Source organism: Passer domesticus, chromosome 1, assembly GCF_036417665.1.
Source record: "Passer domesticus isolate bPasDom1 chromosome 1, bPasDom1.hap1, whole genome shotgun sequence".
NCBI lineage: Eukaryota > Metazoa > Chordata > Aves > Passeriformes > Passeridae > Passer > Passer domesticus.
In genome coordinates this window covers 134,251,186-134,271,575 of record NC_087474.1, presented here as the reverse complement: position 1 = coordinate 134,271,575, position 20,390 = coordinate 134,251,186, and the positions used below count along the sequence as shown (strand labels likewise).

General features: G+C 35.1%; 1 protein-coding gene across 6 annotated transcripts in view; it reads right to left on the bottom strand.

The window, feature by feature from the left end:
- RALYL (RALY RNA binding protein like) overlaps window positions 1-20,390 on the bottom strand; it is a 376,689-nt gene that overhangs the window by 101,575 nt on the left and 254,724 nt on the right. Inside the window, exon 1 of one of the 6 annotated variants that reach the window (XM_064390484.1) lies at window positions 7,284-7,432. The exons of the other annotated variants lie outside the window; for them this stretch is intronic. Within the exon in view, the coding sequence (XP_064246554.1) occupies window positions 7,284-7,320 (37 nt within the window). The 5' untranslated portion in view covers window positions 7,321-7,432. Of the gene's footprint in view, window positions 1-7,283; window positions 7,433-20,390 lie in introns of those variants that run through there. 6 annotated transcript variants of the gene reach the window in all.

The following is a 20,390-nucleotide window of genomic DNA, read 5'->3' as shown; positions in this document are numbered from 1 at the left end:
CTCTATTTATTTATTGTGAAATTAAACCCTTGGCAAACTTTATTTTGTGGGAAATTAAAATAGATTCTAGAGATCGTTGCTGTCTTCTGGAAAGGGCAATGTGGAAGAGATGCTATCTTATTTACAGGGACAGGGACAGGGACAGAAAAATCTATAACCATAATCTGTGACACAGATTGACAATGCAGCCTATTTTTCAGAATGTTTAATGAACAAAAAATTGAAAAAAATATTAAAAAGAAGAGATTAGCTGGAACAGAGAAAATAGAAATTTATGGCCAAAACTATAAACTTTTCAAAAGCAAAAACGAGACACAGAATGCTTACATAAGAGCTAGAGGCTAAATATTGGTCTTTTGTGCACACAGTCTTCATTATAATGTCAGTTTAATGTATCTGAGATCTCTGTCCCTTTGGGGAAGTGGAAAGAGAAAGGAGGGAGAATGTTTCAAAAGTAACCTCCAGAAATGTATCTGAGTTTTACTGTTGAAGAATCTCAAATACATAACTGCTAAAAAATGATGGACTTTATGCATCATTTAGGTCTTAGCTGATACATCACAACCAGTAAATATAGCTTTAATTATTTATCAGATTTTGGTTAATATTTTGAGGTACTTGAAAGATGTCTATTTAAACTTCATGGTTTTCTTCCTTCTGTGGATGTCACCAGACACGTACCGTGCGTGGTCTTATAATTGGTCAAAGCTGGAGGTATGTCACTGAAATATGAAGTTCTTTGTTTTTTTCATTTTTCATGTTTAATTTGTACTAAAGCCTTCATTCATTTATTGAAAAAAGGTTGAATCTCACAGAAAGATTGGGATTTTCACCCTATCAATAGTTTTCATTATGAAAAGAGGCAGACACACAGGTTTTGTCTGATGTTAAGACCTCTACTGGAGATCAGATGGAGGCTTTCTTTCCTGTGCTGCTCCTACAGAGAAAGTAAATTAGAAGCAATGTGAAAAAATTGGATCAACTATGGAAACAGAAAAAAAAAATATTTGTTCTTAAAATCGGGACTTCTACTGCTCAAATATGCAACCATTAAATTCTTTTTTTTTTTAAATCAGAAATTTATATGAAAATAAGCAACAGAAGATTTTCCCTTAGGAGAACTGATTCTCTATGTTCTGAACCTCTCAAGGATTTTCCCCCTTTTTCTGAGTAGGCAGGTAGGTGGCAATGCTACAGCAGTGTATAGAGTTCTTAATAGAGGAAGGCTAGTTCCTTCCAGAGATTTCCAGAGTTTTGTACGTTTTAGACATTATACGACAATAATACTCTTTTCAACTTGCATACCATCTCTAGGATTTGAGTAAGTACTTTGCAATCAGGTTGATAGCAATTCTTTAAAAGAGACTTTAAAAAATAGATGAGCAATCTGTATTCAAAATCTAAACGATGGAGAGGACAAATTGCAAATTCCTTTAGTATTTTATGACTGATTACACTCAGAAAATTTATATCATAAATCAGCCTGCAGTACTATAAATTTAGTTTCTAACCACCAGACTTCTGTTTGCTCAGGTTAACAACCAGAACTGTCTTTCAATATAGATTACTTCAGACTATTATTATCTTCAACCTAATGATTCTTATTTTAATGCAGTTTAATTTAAAAAAAACCCAAACTTTTTATTGGTTTTCCAGATATCTGGTCTTTACTGAAGTGCAGTCACAAAAATTTTAAAATTTGACTCCTTATAGAAGACCAACGAACACACAGTAAGTGCTGTTTTACTAATGAGAAATTGTGTTGTTGATGAACATAGCAGCATTTGGTTCCAGCCTTTCAGGCTGGAATTTTATTTGCGCATGAAAACCAGTAGTACACTTATATTGCTGATACCTTCTTAGTTTTCAATGACCTTTCAAACATAAACGTTCAATGGTGTGACACATTCATTGCTAATTCCCCTAATGCACTTCAAATCACATAATCCAAATTGCATTATTTGCATATGTTCATACTTTTTAATAATCATATTTTTATGACCTTAGTAATAGCAGATGCATTTCTATGCATGAGATGTCTCTAGCTTTCTGATTATTCCTTTTTGCTGAGTTGTTGTACATTGTCCACTATTCTACTAAATTATGCAAAAGAAAGAAACCCCCCAAACACTTACGCCATAGTCTTTTAATGAAGTCAAAGCTATTATTAAGCATTTTTACTGCACCAGATTCCTCCTCCATAAAACTGGAGTGACTGGCTGAATTTCTTTGTTGTGTTCTTCACTTGCATTTCTGCTGTTCTGACTTCTGCACTCAGACAATGCTTTTAAAGTCAATTCTCAATTTGTACCTACACTGTTTATCCCTTTCTCTCCCCTTTTCAAGGCAGATTGTCAGCTTATGATTTGTAAAGGTTTTCTCCACAGTTTCAGCATTTCCTCTACAGGAACAAAAATTCTACTCTTCTTCCTGAGGCAGACTCCCACCAAGCAGTTGGAAGCATCATGTAAGTTGTGCATGCTGATTTCGGTCAAACTACTAATCTCTCAAAAGATGCATTATGAAACAGTTCTCTTTCAATATTTTTGATTTATTTGTACTGTCTAGAAACAGAAAAAACCATGTCTGCTTTAGAAGTCTACACAGATACTTGAAAAAGTGTCAAAGAAAAAACTGTAGCTCATTTAGACAACATGCTTCAGTCAGGGACATATGTCTTCAGTTTTACTGCTTAGTAACATGGGAATAATAAGCATGAATAATTTCAAATAAGCCAACCCTCTCAGCTCACCATGAGCTCCCTTCAAAGCTACAAGAAGAAATTTTCTAACCCTGAAGTCCCTGACTTATTGACTAGCAATTGTATTTTTTATTGTATAAAGATTTTATCCATGTGATGTGAATATGCAAAGATATTTGTATTCCTGCAGATCATGTGTTTTGTCTTGCTCAGCCTTATTGCTGATACACTTAATTGCGTTGAACTCTACTTCCTCAAAAGGTATGCAGCAGCAGGAATATCCTGGGGCTATTCCAGGATAGCTTTACATGAAGAAAGCTGTCTCAATACCATGCTGAAGAGATATTCCCTTGTTGTCTAGGTCTCTGATGTTTCAAGGAAAGAGGCAGAGTTTTCTTATATGTATCTGGGTCAGTAACTACACTTGTTTTCCCCAATGAGGTTTGGTTTTCCAGTCACTTTACCGCCCAGCACACGCTATATTAAAGGCTGCTCTTTTCTTTGAGCAGCAACAGCCTCAGTACTGAGGCTTCCTTACTGCCCTATGAGCCAAAAAGAAGATGGAAGCAATCACGGGCGGATCAAACTGTAATATAACATGACTCAACAGATGTCATCTCAGTTCTTTAAGCCTGAAAGTGGTCATTCTATCTGCAAGGGGCAACAAAGAAGATAAGAACAGTAAATCCATGATAAAAAGGTTTGCAAGTGGGACCTTCTCAATGAAAGAAAATATATTGGACAGTGCAATAGACCAAAGAATTCAGATGGGACAAATACTCCTTCATACTGGAATTTCACAGAATTTCTCATCTTTATCAGTGGACACCTGTGGCTATTACATTGTCATCAAGCCATGGCAAAAGTCATTAATGTATTTGGAGCACAATTTCAGGGACATTTAATGTTGAGAGGATTCTTCATATTGGAATGGACAAGTTTGGGAATTCAATTTCCAACACCCTGGAAAGGGACTGTATCTGTGGCTGCATTTATGGTAGCTGTTGACTTTATCATGGTTTCCCAATATTCAAAAGTAAGTGATCTTTGCCTCAGCTGCCATTGTGCTCTGACTGTTATCGCTGACATGTCTGGGAGGTCCCATGATACACTGAAAACGAGAAGGTGAAGAAAGCAAGATATAAGTTCTATTTTTTCCCCTTAATTTCTCCATCTTTGCTTTACCTTTCCAATTCCAATTCCAAGTTCAGCACTCTGGCAGCACTGGCATCTCTCTGGAAGCACTCTGCTATTTCCTTCTAGGTGCTGCTCCTGTGGTGCCACCTTCCCCAAAACACATCTATCTGCCACACTAGCCACTACTCTCTTTTTCTCCACTTACATTTCTTCTGAGTCAAATTTATGGCGTTAGACCAAAACCTATTAAGGATAATCTTTTCATGCAGAGCTTTTTACAAGGTTGTGGTGATTTATCTTGTCAAGCTACACAAACCACCAATAAATAAGAATAATGAGAATTTCTTAAAGTTGCTTTATAGGTAAGTAAGTTTTTTCCAATATTATTTTCTTCAGGGATAGTAGCCTTCCTTGATTCCTGTAATAGCCTTCCTGTGAAGGCTACAAGAAAGATTGTAATGAAAAATGGAATGTCTGTTGCTCACTTTGAGAGGAAACCTGGAGGCATGGCATCTCCAGAAGGTGTGACTGTGGATGGCTGCCTCTCCATGCAGAAAACCCACAGCTGCACTGCAGCCTACTGCAATACTTTTCCTGACCATCTTCCCCAGCAGCCCCAAAGCAGGACAGTCTAAGATTCCAAAATTTTATTTCAGAAAAGCTCTACCACCACACATTTACCATTGTCCAGTAACAAGACTGTATTGGCTATGATGGTTTCCCCTCACTCAGCCATTCAGCCCATGCAATGAAATGAGAAACCAGCCTCTCACCTAGATAACATCCTGAATCAAGCATCCTGAAGGATCAAGCATCCTATCATCTGTTTGTGCAGAGAAATGTATGCATGGAGGCTGTGTATTTGTCTGTAGGTAGACACACACAATAATACAGAAATAGCCTTAATCTGAATTTTGCTTATTTAGTGAGACAAGTTTTACAATTAGTTTTGATTGTTAATTTTAATCCTCACAAGTTACAATGTTTATGGAATAAATAAAATATGCTAATTATTTAATATAAGGGCCACTTTTCTACAATCTAACTCAAAGTTACAAGGAAAGAAAACCATTAAGCTTAAAATTTAGAAGATTTATGTATTAAGTTGTAGCTGCAAATATGCATAGGAAACCTTCATTCCATTCTTACAGACAGGTAGGTAAACACTTTTCTTTGCATGTATTCTTCTAGCAACAGTTTTGTACCTGAGACAGAAATTGGATATGGAGATTACTTTTATTTTGCATTAAAAAAATGCCATCATGTCTCTACACCTTCTATCCTCCTCTATAATCTGACATGCTTTTGAATTAAGTACAGAATGCATTTATACCTTTTTAAAAACATTAAATAAAGGGAGTTGGAAAGCAATGATTATAGTGCTCTGAGGAGTATATAGAATCCGGAAGCAGAATTTCAGTGAATAGGAAAAAGCCAAAAAGTTCGCTTTCATTTTACGCCACAAGTTCAAGTATGGTAGTGAGAGGTAGTGAGAGATAGTGAGGAGGTATAGATCCTAAGTTTTACCCTACAAATATTGAAAATTATATACTCAACATCTTTTCTTAGGTCATATTAAGGGGTACCAGAAATGCACAGAAAATATAGAACCTGCCTATTCTTTAATGCAGCTGCTACCATAATCCCTCATATTTCAGAACATAAATTGCTTAGATGAAATCTATCCTTCAAAAAGCCTTTGAATGATACAAACACAAACATTACCAAAATTACTCATTTTTTTTTTGTTTGTTAAGGTTATTTCAATTACTAATTAGCTAAAGTATTAATGAAATATCCATGTATACAGTACCGGTACCTATATATGTATAATATATATGCCTATAGACATAATTTATATCATATGTATGTAATATTAGGATATTTTCTAGGTTTGGATCTTAAAACTGAAGACAGTTTTAAAACAGAAAACATTGCAACATCCCCCCTCATAATTACAGTATGAATTCTGATCATGTTTCATTGGGGTTTTTTTCGCCTCTGGACAAATCACAGATTTTCCTTGGGGTCAGCAGGGGTGAAAGCAAGGCTCTCTTCAAAAAAGCATTCATAGAAGCATCCTGTGCCCTTTTAATGAATTATTGTATCCTTGTAACCAAAAAATCCCTTGAAACTCATCTACTCCAGCACAAATTTTTTTATTATACACTATAACCAGTCTTGGACAAGAGAGACTGCAAGAATGCAGCTGGTTATAGAAAGAGTTCCTGGTTTACATAATAATGGTGACAGTAATTAATACATTTAAAAGAGCTAGATTAATCATAATTTGCCTATATATAAATAATTTTCTTCTATTGCTGCTATGGGAACAAAATGTATGATAATTTATTTTTTTGAATGTGATGCAGATCATTGATTCCTGTTGCAGAGATTTTAGCAGAGATCTGTCCTGCTAAACTTTCTAGCCATCCATTTCTTTTGAGCAAGACAAACCGAAGGACAGCTACACTGATTAATCTACAAGGACCAGAAACTGAGGTCAGTGATATAGCTGTATATATTCCCCTGAACCCTAACAATGCTTCTGTCCAAATGAAGTCCAAACATATCTGGTTTTGAATTAGATATTTCTCCCCTCCTGCCCTCTCCCTGAAAACACAGTGTGTATATGACATTTTTCTTAGAGGAATGTCTTACTTTCACAGCTTCTGACATGCTCTCTATTCATAACTCAGCCTTTTCCTAGATTTTCTTAGAGCGGCAAATACTTCATGACCTGACCCACACACAGCACATTTTTCACTTGCCTCAGTCACCTGTTCCATAAGCTTCCAGAGGAGGCAATATTGATGCCGAAATTCCCCCATCTGATGCCATTGCAATTTAAAAAGTCAAAGAGTCTTTGCATGTCAAAGTCATGCATTTAGAAGCCAGTGAATTTTCAGGGCTGGAGTGTTGTAAATGCACAGCAGAGACACACGCAAGCTTCTCTGCCCCCCCTGCTAGCAAACTACTTAATTCTGAAAGTTGTGATATAGGAAAATAAAATAACTGCCCTTTAAGTTCAGCAATCACTGGCTTCTTAATGCAAACCACACAAAAAAAGTCCACCAGGGGAAAGTATGTCAGCCTCATCAAATCAAAGGTCACAGATAGCCACTCATTAAGCCCTGAATAAAGGATGCTCTTCTGAACTAAACTTATATTTAATCTTTGTTTCTTTGTTGATGCCATCAAGAAATCAGTTTCTGAGGGTTTCCATAGTAACAAGTGAGCTTTTTTTTTTTTTCCCCCCTTCATTTTAAAGCTCTTTCATGCACCTAATATGAGGAAACAGTGGGATAATTGGCATGGAATACTGTTCCTGTTTTCCTGGTATATTCAAGCAAAGCTGGGTAAAGTAAAACATGGTTTTCTGTGAAACGGGAGAATTATTTTCCCTTCTCTGTAAGAATATTAAAAAAAACTATAATTTACTTACATCTTTGGTTTCTGCGTTTGCTCTTGTACATGGTCATTTTGAAGAAATTCCACTTTCTAAGAAATAATTGCCTTGACCACAGACAAAAGAGATCGTGCTCCTGCTTTGCAGTGAGACAGTTGCTCACTGACAGAAGGTAACCAGCAATCTCTCGGAGAAAGGCAGGGTAATACCATTCTCCTAAAATCCAGGGGAGCTGCTACTGGCTCTAGCTATTTTCTCTATTACAAGGCTCAGAGACAAAACATATTTATTTTCATACTTTTTTCAAATGTGTTTGATACCAGCTAACAAAAATCCAGGACACAGACAGAATCATGTAATCAGACAAAGTGGGGTAATATGCTATGCAATGGTCTGAAATCAAGATTCCTTGAAAAAGCCCTGACATAACCAAAATTGTATAAATGACCTCATAAACTAACAAAAACTAACTTTCCATTGAGAGGTCTTAGAATTAGGCATATGAGTATGTTAAAATATTTTGGGTTACATTTTCATTTCAATTACATTTCCAAATTACTATTAAAACAAAATCAACACGTTGATCAATTAAATCCTGACTAGATGTTTGAGCTCATGAATAGATTATTCTATAAATATATAATTTAGATATTATTCATATATAAAATGAAATTAATTTTTTCATGCCTATGTTTACTTCTGCATCACCTTTCAATGATTTAATTTAGGGAAAGCTATTTAAATAACATTTTGCTGATGGCTCATTTTTATAGCTACTTCACTGCTCTCTAGTCTTTTGAATCACAAGGTCATGAGGATAAAGTGACAGCATTTTATGATCATCCACATATACGTATATCACCATTTCAAAGAATCCAAATATCTTTCTAAAGGAACAGGGGAAGGGGGAGGAAATTTTTGCCATGTTGAGGAAATGGGACTTGGTTTTTGCCATGCTGGGTAGATGGCAGTCAAGAAGTGGAAATAATGGAAGTGAAAAGAAGTTCCAGGTCATTCAGCAATAAGCTTGCCTTTAATAAAATTGCATGAAAATATTTTTTTAAGTTTTAAGAAATTCGTATTTTGAGCTGCGTGCCATCTTAAACCCAGATACCACAAACAGAAGCATCTAAGGAAAAAAATAGTAGAATGACTGAAATGTCCTGAAAACTGATAATAATACTCTTTCTCCTGCTTAAAATACATATTTAGACAGCAGCTCTCTAAACTGCTCAAAGAAATTAAAAAATTATATCTTTAGCTTACATAAACAATAACATCTGCTGTTACTGGATCATTCATGTTTCAGTCAAAGGGGAACAATTTGGTAGCATTCATCTAAAACACTGACCTACAGTTACTTCTCTAATACAAAACAATTAGAAGAAATAAAATAAATGTCTCTCTCAATCTGCCTGCCCTAAATTTAAATTTTTCATAATTTTTTCACCTCTAAGATACATCAGATATATTTTTATATCTCCAGTATAACCATGTTTAGCTTTGTGCACCATTTAATTCTCCTTTCAGTTGTTCAATAATCACAAATCCTCATACTGACACACCTCTAGTTACTGAAGTGAAATCTTTACTTTATACTGCTTTATTAATCTAATTTCCTCCTTCTGTCAAAACCTGACCTCTTCATTTATTTTGGATTTGTATCAGCAAAGCTGTGGATAAAGTGTAGCCTGAAGAAAGTAAAAACGATGGATAATATTTTTATATTTCTTTAGTATTTCATCTACAATTGTCTCAAAATACCGCACTTGAGAAAACACCATATCTATTGTTGAGGTCAGCAGAAAAGTGGGAGATTGTAAAACAAATCAAAAGTGACAGGAAGAAAAAAATTAGGATAATTGCTAAGCATAGCAGCAGACAAAATATCTGTATAATACAGAAAGACCCAGGAGGCCTTATATTCAAATCACATTGTGTAGTTAATATTCAGTGGAGTCAATATTTTTGCACCACTTTATATGAACTGAGGATAATTCCACAGTTGCCCTGCTCAATTTTCCCTCTGAGTAAATTTGCAGCTGAATCAGATCTGTGATCTGCCTTAGACTACAGAGATCTGTGGTCTCCCTTTAAATTTACTGCTTCATGTGGCAATCTTTACTTTTCCTGCTCTCTTCTTTCTTCTACACGAAGGCTCCTAAACATATTATTCAGTTCAAATTTTCCTTGTTTCAATGAGGCAGGATGTCTTCAATTTTTTTCTTCAGTCCACATTAGATTGTAATTAAAAAGCCCAATTCTTTTCCTTGTCATTAATGTCCATTTCCCCCCCAATTTTTATCCTGTGTTTAACCTAGCCATATATAACTAACTCTCAATGATGTATTATGTACAGCACCTACAACAACATGCGTATTTTTTTTCCACTGGTCTTTCATGCATTATTCTATTACAACACGTATTTATATGGAAATATTTTGGCAATGGTATAATATAAAAAATTAAACTAAATGGAAATTTCATGGGATAGGGATTAATTTATTTTAAATCAATGAACCCTGAGAGCACAGCCTTTATTGGTTTTTCTTTGTGTTAATTGGAACTCTGATTCTTCAGTGCAGTGAAAGGCATTTGCTAAAAATAACATAAACATAATCTGTCTGGCAAATCATTATAGGTCTCTTCATGAAAAAATATTGCAAGAAACCCCACACCTTGAATGTGCTGGCTAGCTTTGAACGGGCACAGCATCCTCCTAGTTTTCTGTATTACTGTTTTCTGTTAGGAGAGTTTAAAATTCACTTTCACAGTGTTACACCTTGAAAAAAGTCAGAATCTGGCATATGGCTGATTAAATGTAACCAGCTTAGTGAGGTGAGAAGAAATGAAGGGAACATATGAGCAATAAAAATCACCTGGTCACATTAAACTTACTGATTTTATTCAAAGATGCATCTCACATGATGGAAACAGTTTAAAATGTTATTTAAACAGTATGTTGCAATGAATTTTATCATTGTTGCTGTTGGTAAAAGAATTGATAATGTCCACATCTGCACATCCCATAACACCTCTTGCCTTTCTCTCCTCCCCACCCTAAACATCCCTATAATAAGATCACAATATTTTCTTTGAATACTGCAATTAATTTCTCAAACTCTCTTTTTTTTTTAAGAAGAAAAAAAGAAACAAAATGCAGATATTTTAAAAATATAACTGCTGACATGAATTTCACCTATTACTCATCAATAAATCCTTTGCCTAGGTGGTATGCTCAATTTTACTTTTACTGAACAGATCTTAGGCAGAAAAGGAAGGTGGGGGAAGCTTAAAGTCTGTTCTCTCTTTCATTGTCTAATTTAGTGTACCCAAAGAGTCTTCCCTGATAACAATCCTTTATAGCTTCCACTACAGTTCTTTTTATGATGTCATCTAAGAAAATATTACATATATGAATATGAATTTGAATGAAGGATATGTGTAAGCATTAGTGTTTAACCTCCTCCAAGTAATAACTCCTCCTTGATAAAGTTATTGATGTATTAAAATCAAGAATGGGCACCTTTTACTGATAAATATTTATACAGATATCTGACATCATTGCTTTATAGCATGTTATAATATTAGATAAAATAAAATTCACTTTAGCAAGAAATGTCACTTAGCTAATAACGCAGATTTATAAGATCTCTTTTTATGACGTAATGAAGACAGAACTTAAAATATTGGCCAAACCGACCCTGCCTAACACTGGTAAAATACTGCAGAAACAGTAGGAAAGTTGGATGAGAAAGAGTAAAATTTGTACATCTCATACCTACAATTGTAAATTAAAATCAAGGAGTTACAAAAATGTTTTCAGGACATTACAAAGCTGTCTAGCATTCCTGAAACATATCAGAAATAAAGACCATTGACAGTGCCAAAGAAGGAAAAGGTTTATTAATAGGTTAGCTGTAGATTAAAGGGCTCAATTCCACTGCCTAAACATTTATGTCTAGCACTACTTCAATGATTTATGGCATCTGAGATATTCACATAGTGCCAGAAAATATGGCACAGCACCATAAGAAACCTACAACCTTCTGGAGCACCCTGCTGAAGCCAAGACTGCCTTATGTGGCTCTAGTCAAATATCTAGGCAAGTAAACCCTGTCCAAAGAGTTCATATTCAGACCTCTCTCTGATGATAGACATTATTCTCTAGCATTTTTATATTTAGGGCCGTTGTTTCTAAGCGTTCTCAACTTTACCTCTCAGGTCTTCATCCTTCAAGACTGATTGACTGTAGGAGGAATTATATGGAGAAAGAAAATGATGTGTGACTGAATTTGCAAATATGCTCAAAGAGGCCACTCTTTGTTAGTACATAATCACAGCTGTGTATGTTAAGAACTTGTCTGGATAAAAGAGAAACAATCTATCACAGCACTTTCAAATCAGCAATCCTTCTCCTTACTAAAGACAAAATGCAGTTAAAGTGTTTCATAAGTCTTCCATTATTCCTGTTGCTTTTTACTCTGCTCAAGTGTTTGTATCCAGAAGAATATACAGTTTGCAAGATTTCAAGAAGACCTCATGTATTTATCAAATGATGCATTAGAATAAAATTTGCTACATTTGTGGCATTTGTATCATCCAGTAATTTAGGGAAAAAATTTAGATTTTTATTTTTTTTCTGGAGCTGTTTGATTTTAAGAAAAGTTTGTCTGCTTTTTTCTCTATTATCTTCTATATTTTTGCTGACCCATTTTACTTTTCTTTAACACTATCAGACAGTAATGACACTTCACCACAAAAGATTCCTTTTTAGATAGCAGGAGAAAGCCCCTATGGTACTGGTCCTACTTTCACCATGGGTGATTTTTTTTTTTATTCAATGAAGCTTTTTCACTAGAATTTCATTTGTCTCATTGTTATAGTAGCATTTATCTTTAGTCTTTAAGGAATTCACTGTCAAGCTTCCCTCATTAGATTGTGCTCTTTTTATCAGATGTCACTGTAAGAATTTAACAATATGATCACAGAGGTATTAAACAAAGCCTGGCACCTTCTTTCTCAGGTAGGAGCTCAAACTGGCTGCTCCTCATGGCCCTTGCCCAGTTCCCAGCATGTTCTCATTCCTCCAACAAGAACACTAGAAATACATTTGGATATTTTTCTGTGACTCATAATTTCCCAAGGTTTAATGTGTCACTTCCTACAAATATAACGTTGGAATCAACATGTGCTTGTCTAAAAGTAAAATTGTCATCTATTGTTAAAGAGAGGAGTTTCAAAACATGAAAAAGGTTTAGAGGAAAAAACCTTCAATCAACCAGGTAGAGTTACTTTATAACTGTCCTTGAACAAAAATTTGATGGAAAAAGCCATGAATAAGCCATTTTCTCTGTCTAGATGTTAATAGAGTCTGTAACAACAGAGATTTAAATCAGTTTTTTGGAAACCAAGTTTGTCACCAGTGGCTGGACCCTGCTTCGTGTAGGAAACTAAAAGATAGAAATTTCCACAGATACTGAAGGGTTTGATTTGCAGCCTTGGAACAAGCTTGGATTGATGTAAAAATAAAAGTACACAGACATTAAGCATAAAAACTATAAATTTAAGTATTTATTGTTGTAAGAGTATGCCTTAAGTAAGTAAGAAACTGTCTTAAGATAGTGAGTTTTATAGGGTAGTAATGTAATTGTATATAATAAGCTAAGAGTTTAGATGTTAGAAGCATGTATGTGTATGTGTAATAGCAAACTGCATATGCAGTGCAGCACAATTAAGTAAGGACAATAGGTTACAAAAACAAAACAAAACTTTGTGGCAACTTTTCATTGGATTAAAATATTATATATTGCTTTGTAACTAAGTTCTAACTAACTTTGAGCTATGGCCGATTTCTAGTTCCTCTAAAATCCCACAGCCTTTGAAGCTGATGTTTGTCTGAGTAATAAATCATTTTTAGCCTGACAGTAGTCCTGTCTCTTCATTAAGGTGTCAATACTCTGTACCTTTTGAGCTACACACTCTGTCTGATAACTCAGGCACCTCCAGCATTATGAACGTCTTTCAGAATTGCAATGTGTCCTCAATTACATTTAACTTCCACAAATTCAGAGCAACTACAATGCATCTATTTGCTGTAAGCCTGAGCCTTCACTTTACAATTCAGAATGATGGTTTTTGCACCAAGAGTTGCCCCACAGCATTCTTACCAGTTCCAAAGATTGACAGGGGCTCTAGAGCTTGATACTTTCACAGCTTTAACCCGCTTCTTATTGTCCACATAAGGAGGACATGTCCTTATATAACCCTTAAGTGAAACTTGACCAATTCTGCTATTTCTTCTATTCCAAAAGCAAGTAATACAGTTATAGATGTCTGATAGTTCTTCCTTTTCTCAAAAAAATACTGTACACAGTAAGTACAGGTCCCTTTAGACTGGTAATGATAGCATTAAGCTTTCTGTTCCTTCATCTAAGGAATATTTAGCTGTCATTTTAAAACAGGTACAATAAGATACTCCTCTCTGAAATATCTGAAAAAAAATCAATTAAACTTCATGCTCAGAGTTAGATATTCTACAAGATAGTTTCTACGGTGGAAAAACATCTTCCCGTCTGCTTCAGCAAGTGGAAAAGATCAATCTAAGATGAATGGTGCTCTAACTTGTTTCACTTACTTTACATATTCCTTAGATACAAGTGTGTTCCTCCCATCTTAGAGTAGTTTCTTTCCTAATCCATCTCAGTTCTTGATAGGCTTGTTCTTGGCCAGTTTCCTTTTGGTTTTGAGCAATTTTATTGTTTTGTTTTGTTTTTTCTAAGTCCAAACTTCTTTTCATCATAGCTTTAATTTTATTTTATTCACATTATTTTTATTTTATCTATTTTAACTAGCCCTGAGAAGTTTTAATTTGTTCTTCTAAATGCTTTACTTGCTAGTTTGTCTGGGACTTTCATTATCATTATCAGTATTTGATCTCGATGAGGTTTTCACCATCCAGTAACAATACTTAGTTACTTTCACATTATTTCTAAACCTCTGTTTAACAATTGAGACAACCTTAAGCAGTGGTTTGCTTCAAATTTCACAAGTTATGGACTAAGAACACATCTTTTTAATTAAAAAGAATTAAGTTTTTATTCCAAATTTTTGTCCAAATATAACTGATTCCACACAAAACTATATTGTTTTTAGAATTTACATTATTTTTGTAAAGAATGCAAATGATGTATAAAGAAGTTATGTCAATTTTTCTGATAATTAAACTATGTCTTAGCAATTCAGTATATGAGCATAATACTATTAAACATTCCTTATATTTTACTTCACAGTAATCCTTTAAATGATAATAATCTTTAATATGTTATAACAACATGCCAAAGTTAGAGTTCCTGGAATTTCCTAAGTAGAGGAAAAACATATCCCTATAGCTGAAACCACATTAATTAAATATAAAATTTTAGAAAAATGTCTACTGGATATATGAGAACAATTTTTATCAATTACAATTGGCAATTAACAATTTCATCAGTTTCATTACAAGCACGCTAAGAATTTAAGTAGGTCTTTGAAACAATCCTAATGTGTCTAGAATTAACATTTCAAAATATAGTACTTTTTATTCACTTGGTAATTTCTTAATTGTTGTGGAAAACTGTCAGAAAGACACTAAGTGTAATAATTTTTTCTTCCTTGTTAAATCTGAAATAAGTCATAGTGCTTCTAACAGGGGCTGGTATCTATCTTCTCAGGGTACTGCAAATATTGAACAATAAACGAACACCAGATGTGGGGCCAAAGCAGCTGCACTCAATTAAAAAAAAATTAGGCTTTTAACAGACTACCAAGTGCTTAATTGTGTATCAAGTGCTTAATTGTGGATTTAATACAAAGCATTCATACATATAATTTCTAGAGAAATAAAGTGCTGAATATTGGTTAGCTTTCATGAGAAATTTAAGAAATTTCTGCCTGTCGATCTATCTTGATTCTGCTTAAGTTACAAAATCATTCCACATCAAAATAAAAAGCGTTTTTAATGGGAATTACACCCACAGTGTCATATTCTCCAGACAGATGATATCTGTTTCAATTTGATTGGTGTGCCATACAATGAAATGCTGCCCTGTTTTCCTTTTCACACTGATTTTAGTTATCACACTGATGAAGCACTTCACCATGCTAAATTCAATGGGACAAACTTTCAGAACAGAATCCACTCTTGAATAACCCAAGAATATTTAAAAAATACACCTCAAATTCCTATTCCTTGATTCTGTTCAAGCACTAACTACTTGAATACTTCAAACAGCTTTTTCAGGAATAACCATTTGAAGAAACCATTTGTTGTCATCACCATTGCACTATGGCATCCTATTTTAAAGTTTTTATATGTTCATTGAAACTGATTTAAGTCACATTCAAAATGCATTTTTCAGTTCTTCAGTGCAGCAATTGTTGTCTCCCTCTGTGTCCGAAACAGAACTGGGAGAGCTTGAGAAAGAACCTCTTGTGAATAAATGAGGCCCTTAAAATGTCAATTTAGGGCTCACAGCAATGCAAACTGATGATGCTTTATGGCACAGCCAATAAAGAGTTGATGCTTCAACTTTTCATTTCAGACTAATGCTTTTTTTGCAGCAATCAAGAGAAAGATGAAAATGTTCTGCTTTCTTTTCTCTTTGTATAGCATCTTCTCAGTGTGGGGGACTCAGAACAATTTCAGTTGTAATCAATCAGTACAATCACTGGCTTGAGAGGGTGAATAAGGCCTTTAAAAGAGATGAGAAGAAGATTGATTTTTGGAGTGATGGAAGGAGCTGTATGGTAGCAATTCACCACCAGACCATGATAAAAGATGCACTATTGGCACACATATGACAACATTCTTTGAATTAGAGGGAATTGCAAAATACCAGAATGACTCCAATTCCACAAGTACTCAAACATTTCTTGTGTTTTTTTTTTTTAAGAGTTCACATGCATGTGTCTGTGTGGGGTGGCAATGTGGGGAAAGGGCTAACAAGGGGTTGTTAAATTAAAATTATTAATGCATCTTATTTAATGTCTTCATTAGATTGGTGAATGGCAGGGGAGGAGACACTTTTTTCATAGTCTAAATTAGACTGCATGTCTTTGGTGGGATTATGTACATTTTTAGTGTGCTGAATTAACAAATTCAGGTTTTAGAATATGCCAGCTATATGTAAACTTCTTTAAAAATTGCAACTGATTCCAAGACAATTTATGAGACAATTGAATCTTATATGGAAACACGATTTTTTCCACTATACTTATAGCAAGGCCAAATTATTGGATTTTGTTTGAAGGTCAAATCAAGGCTGGCATAATAACATGATTAGTGCTATATAGCATTTAACATTTTTAACATGGAATGCCTTAAATATGTTCATCTGCTTTTGGTAAGGGCATCAAACATTGAAATACATTTTTCTTAAAAAAAAAAAATCTGCCTAATACCTACAATACCTACAAAATTTTACAGAAATAAATAAAAACCATGGTTAGTTGTAGAGGGCATCAGAATATGCCTTTGCATCACAAGGCACTGCCAGATGAAACACATTGTCTAGTAAGGAATGCTTCAAAATCACAAGAAGAGGAAATTGGAAAGATTACTACTTCTTACCTTGAGGTTTTACTACTAAATATCACATAATATTTTGAATGAACAGCAAATGAACATAACAGCTCTGTTCAATGTTCAAACCCACAAAACAGAATTGTGTTCTCAATGACCTGAAAACTAATTAAAAAGAGATATCTGTACAGTAGAGGAGATAAAGAATGCTTTTACTCCCTTGTGGATTTAGCAGGAAAAATGCTTTCTCATCCAGGTAAAGAGTTAAGAAGCTAAGTGAAAATATGAAGCTGAGGTATCCAGGATATTTCATTAAACAGTACTCTAAAATCATAGGCACTGAACAATTTAGGTACAAGTTTTCTATTCCTTGTCCTATAACACCTTGAAAAGGTAAACCAATTTTTGATAGTATAAGAATAGCAGTTTCTGTAGATAGTCTGTTCAGAGAAGATACCAAAGCTATAGGGATATCTAGAGTAATTTTTGACAAATCTGTCCCTAGATCTCTGTAATTCTCGGAATTTTTGTTCTTGGTTCAGTTATACCAGATGAAATATGCTAATGTTTTTAATTAAGTTTAATTTTTACAGATAAGAAAAAAAATACCTTTGTAATGCTGCAGGAGAATAGGAGAGGGATTTAAGAAAGGCAGTATTGCTACTCACCTTTAATCTCTAAATTTAAATTCTTGCTCATGTCTTAGCATATGAAATGTGTAGTGGATTATTTTGAAACTAATTTTCATATGATTCAGTTTAACTGATGCTGCACTGGGCATGTAGGACCCTCCTGCCATTTTTGAAAGAGTAAGGTGGCTTTATAAGCTAGCACAGGTTGCCATAAGTGTTGTCTATACTGACAACTAAACAATAAAGGTAAGGAATGTTCCAAGTCCTTTCAAAAAGTGTTTCCTCCCTCCTGCAGCTCCCTCCTGTCTATTGAAACGAGTGGGGCAATCCGGGCAGTTTGCACATCAGAGCTAAGGACAAGCTGAAGGGGAGCTTTTTGTCTATGGGGCTGCAACCTTCCCACCCCATTTAGGGCTGATGTGGGGCTGATTATGGGTCAATTACTAGACCATTCATTTAATATTAGGGACATCAGCTCCAGTATCAACAATCCCTTTAATATTTTTGCCATCTATATTGCATTTTAAGGTTGGCTAAGCTGTTGTAACAGAGCTAGTCCAAAAACCTGTGGCTGACCGTGCTACCAAAGTTATTTGTAGCATAGGTCAGCCTTGCCACTAAGGGTTTTGTTGGCAAAAGGAATAAGTTGTGCTATACATTGGCCTGCAGGGTGGCACAAGAGTTCATAGCATAATTTGTATTTTGTCTTCATAATCCAAATCAACAACTCCAGGTAGTACAAAAAGTCCCAGTTTAGTGGCAGAGGAATGCACTATTGCAAAGCATGGATGTTATTACCAAGGGGTCCCCACACTCCAGTAAGAACTAAATGTACTGAGGATATCATAAGAGTTTCTGATTCCTTGGAGGCAGCCCTGCACTGCCTGTGGTTTTCTGCAGCTAATTTGTAGGAAGGAGAATTACAAATAGAATACCTTTAATGAGAACCTTTGCTCTGAAGTAGACAGGGGTTGAATAGACAGGAACATTAAACTTTGTGGGAAGCTAATTAATATCAGACAAAACATTAATACACCAGGTTTTTTTGCAAACCATAAAAAAATGCTATGAATAGTCCACATTTTATACTGAGTCCACATCTCTCATTTGGGGCCACTTACACATTATTGTTTGGAACCAACCCAAACCAGTCCAAATTAAATTTACTTTACCAGTACCATGTGATTTTGAAATCTTTTAAATCCAACACCTGGACAATTCCACTAAGAAAATTAAAGTAATGAGTCCAGATTATTATTTATTGTGGAAGGACACTATACTTACGACCCAAATATTTTAAAATATGAGGTTTGAAGTGCAAATATCCTGCTGTACTTGGAATCAAATGCTACCACAAAGACAAAATGAGAATATTTTGTTTTGATTTGCTGATGACATTGAACTTTGACCCAGTCACATTTGATGATGGTTTGACATTTTCACTGTGGTTTTACTGGCTTCATCTGGGTGAAGGACTTGGCAGTGTTAGATTTACAGTTGAAATTGATGATGTTAAAGGTCTTTTTCAAACTAAATAGTTCTGTGATTCTATGATTCTTTGACTAAATGAAAAATAGTAATGCTTTCATATTTTCCCAGGAAGCCAGCAGATTTATACCAGTAGAACCCGACAAAGATTCATAGGTGCTTGAAAAAGGCAAAAAATATGAAAAACCAAGATAATGTCAAGCATATGACAAAATCAACTTGTTCCAACTTGAATGTAAAACACACACAATGAGAATTATGATTGATATTTTCAGCAACTTCCAGTAAATATAAAAATAAAACCATGTGAAAAACTGAGGCAGGTTTAACTGATATAAAGTAATTGCAGAAAGCATTGCATTTTCTCTGAGCTGTACTGTGAAGAGAGTTTTCTGAGAGTTTCATGTCGCTTCTGCCAACACTACAGCTGAATATTCTGAATAGCAGTCAAAATACACCAGATTTGACTCAATGGGAAGAGAAAGTGTATGGGAACTCAGTACATCACTCCGGATGTCCAGAGCTACCGAGACAACCCTTGGGGGGCTCGGAGGCCCTGGAATGTTGCCAAAAGTACCTGGTGGCTTGACTTTGATCCTTTTAAAGAAATGACACCTGAAGGTGAGGAGATGAGAGAATTTCAGGTCTGAATGGTGAGGGGATGTTATTCACTTGCTAGAACTTAAGTTAGAATGCACTGTACAGAGGGGTTTTATGTGTTGTACAGGGGGATCTAGAATTCTGTGCATGGATCAGGAGTCCCAAGATGGAGGAATTTGGGCGTGCCCTGTCCTTCTTCTTTCTTCTCCTTGGCATCCATGTTCAGGATGATGTTGGCATGTGTGGATTGGTTCATAGAAAGAGTACACTTGCCAACAAGGGCAGAAAGTATTGGGAAGTAAAGGTAAATATCTAATACGTAATTTTCATTATAAAAGAGACAACCGCCTCGTGGGCGGGAGAGAGTGCCTTTGGCTGTCTTGCTGATCAGACCTCGGCTGGACAGACAGAAAATCTTTGTAGATAAGAAATAATAAACTCAACTGAAGACCTAAAAGCAAGAGTCCAGACTCCTTCTTCGAGAGCGCGGCCTACCCAGAACCACTTTTTCCCGTGCTGGGGCAGAGACAAGTAACAGCCGACCCCGGCAAAAGTGTTGGAAATCAATACACTGGGTGGAAGGGTCCAGTGTAGAAATATAGTCCTGCTAAGAGGATTTTTGACAAATTTTCTAAGTTATATACCTCCCAACTATTGAACAGTGCCACAAACCCCGAAATGTTCTGACAGCAGCAGAACATGTGGTGATTGTTATTAAAGAGATGAAGATTTTTAAGGAGTCTAGCAAGACACAGATCTATTCAGTAACCCTCATTCAGGATAAAAAATGTTAGTGAAATACTTTTTCAAATGTTAATGGAAGCGTTGTTTCTGAATAATACCAAATTATTAACATTTAAA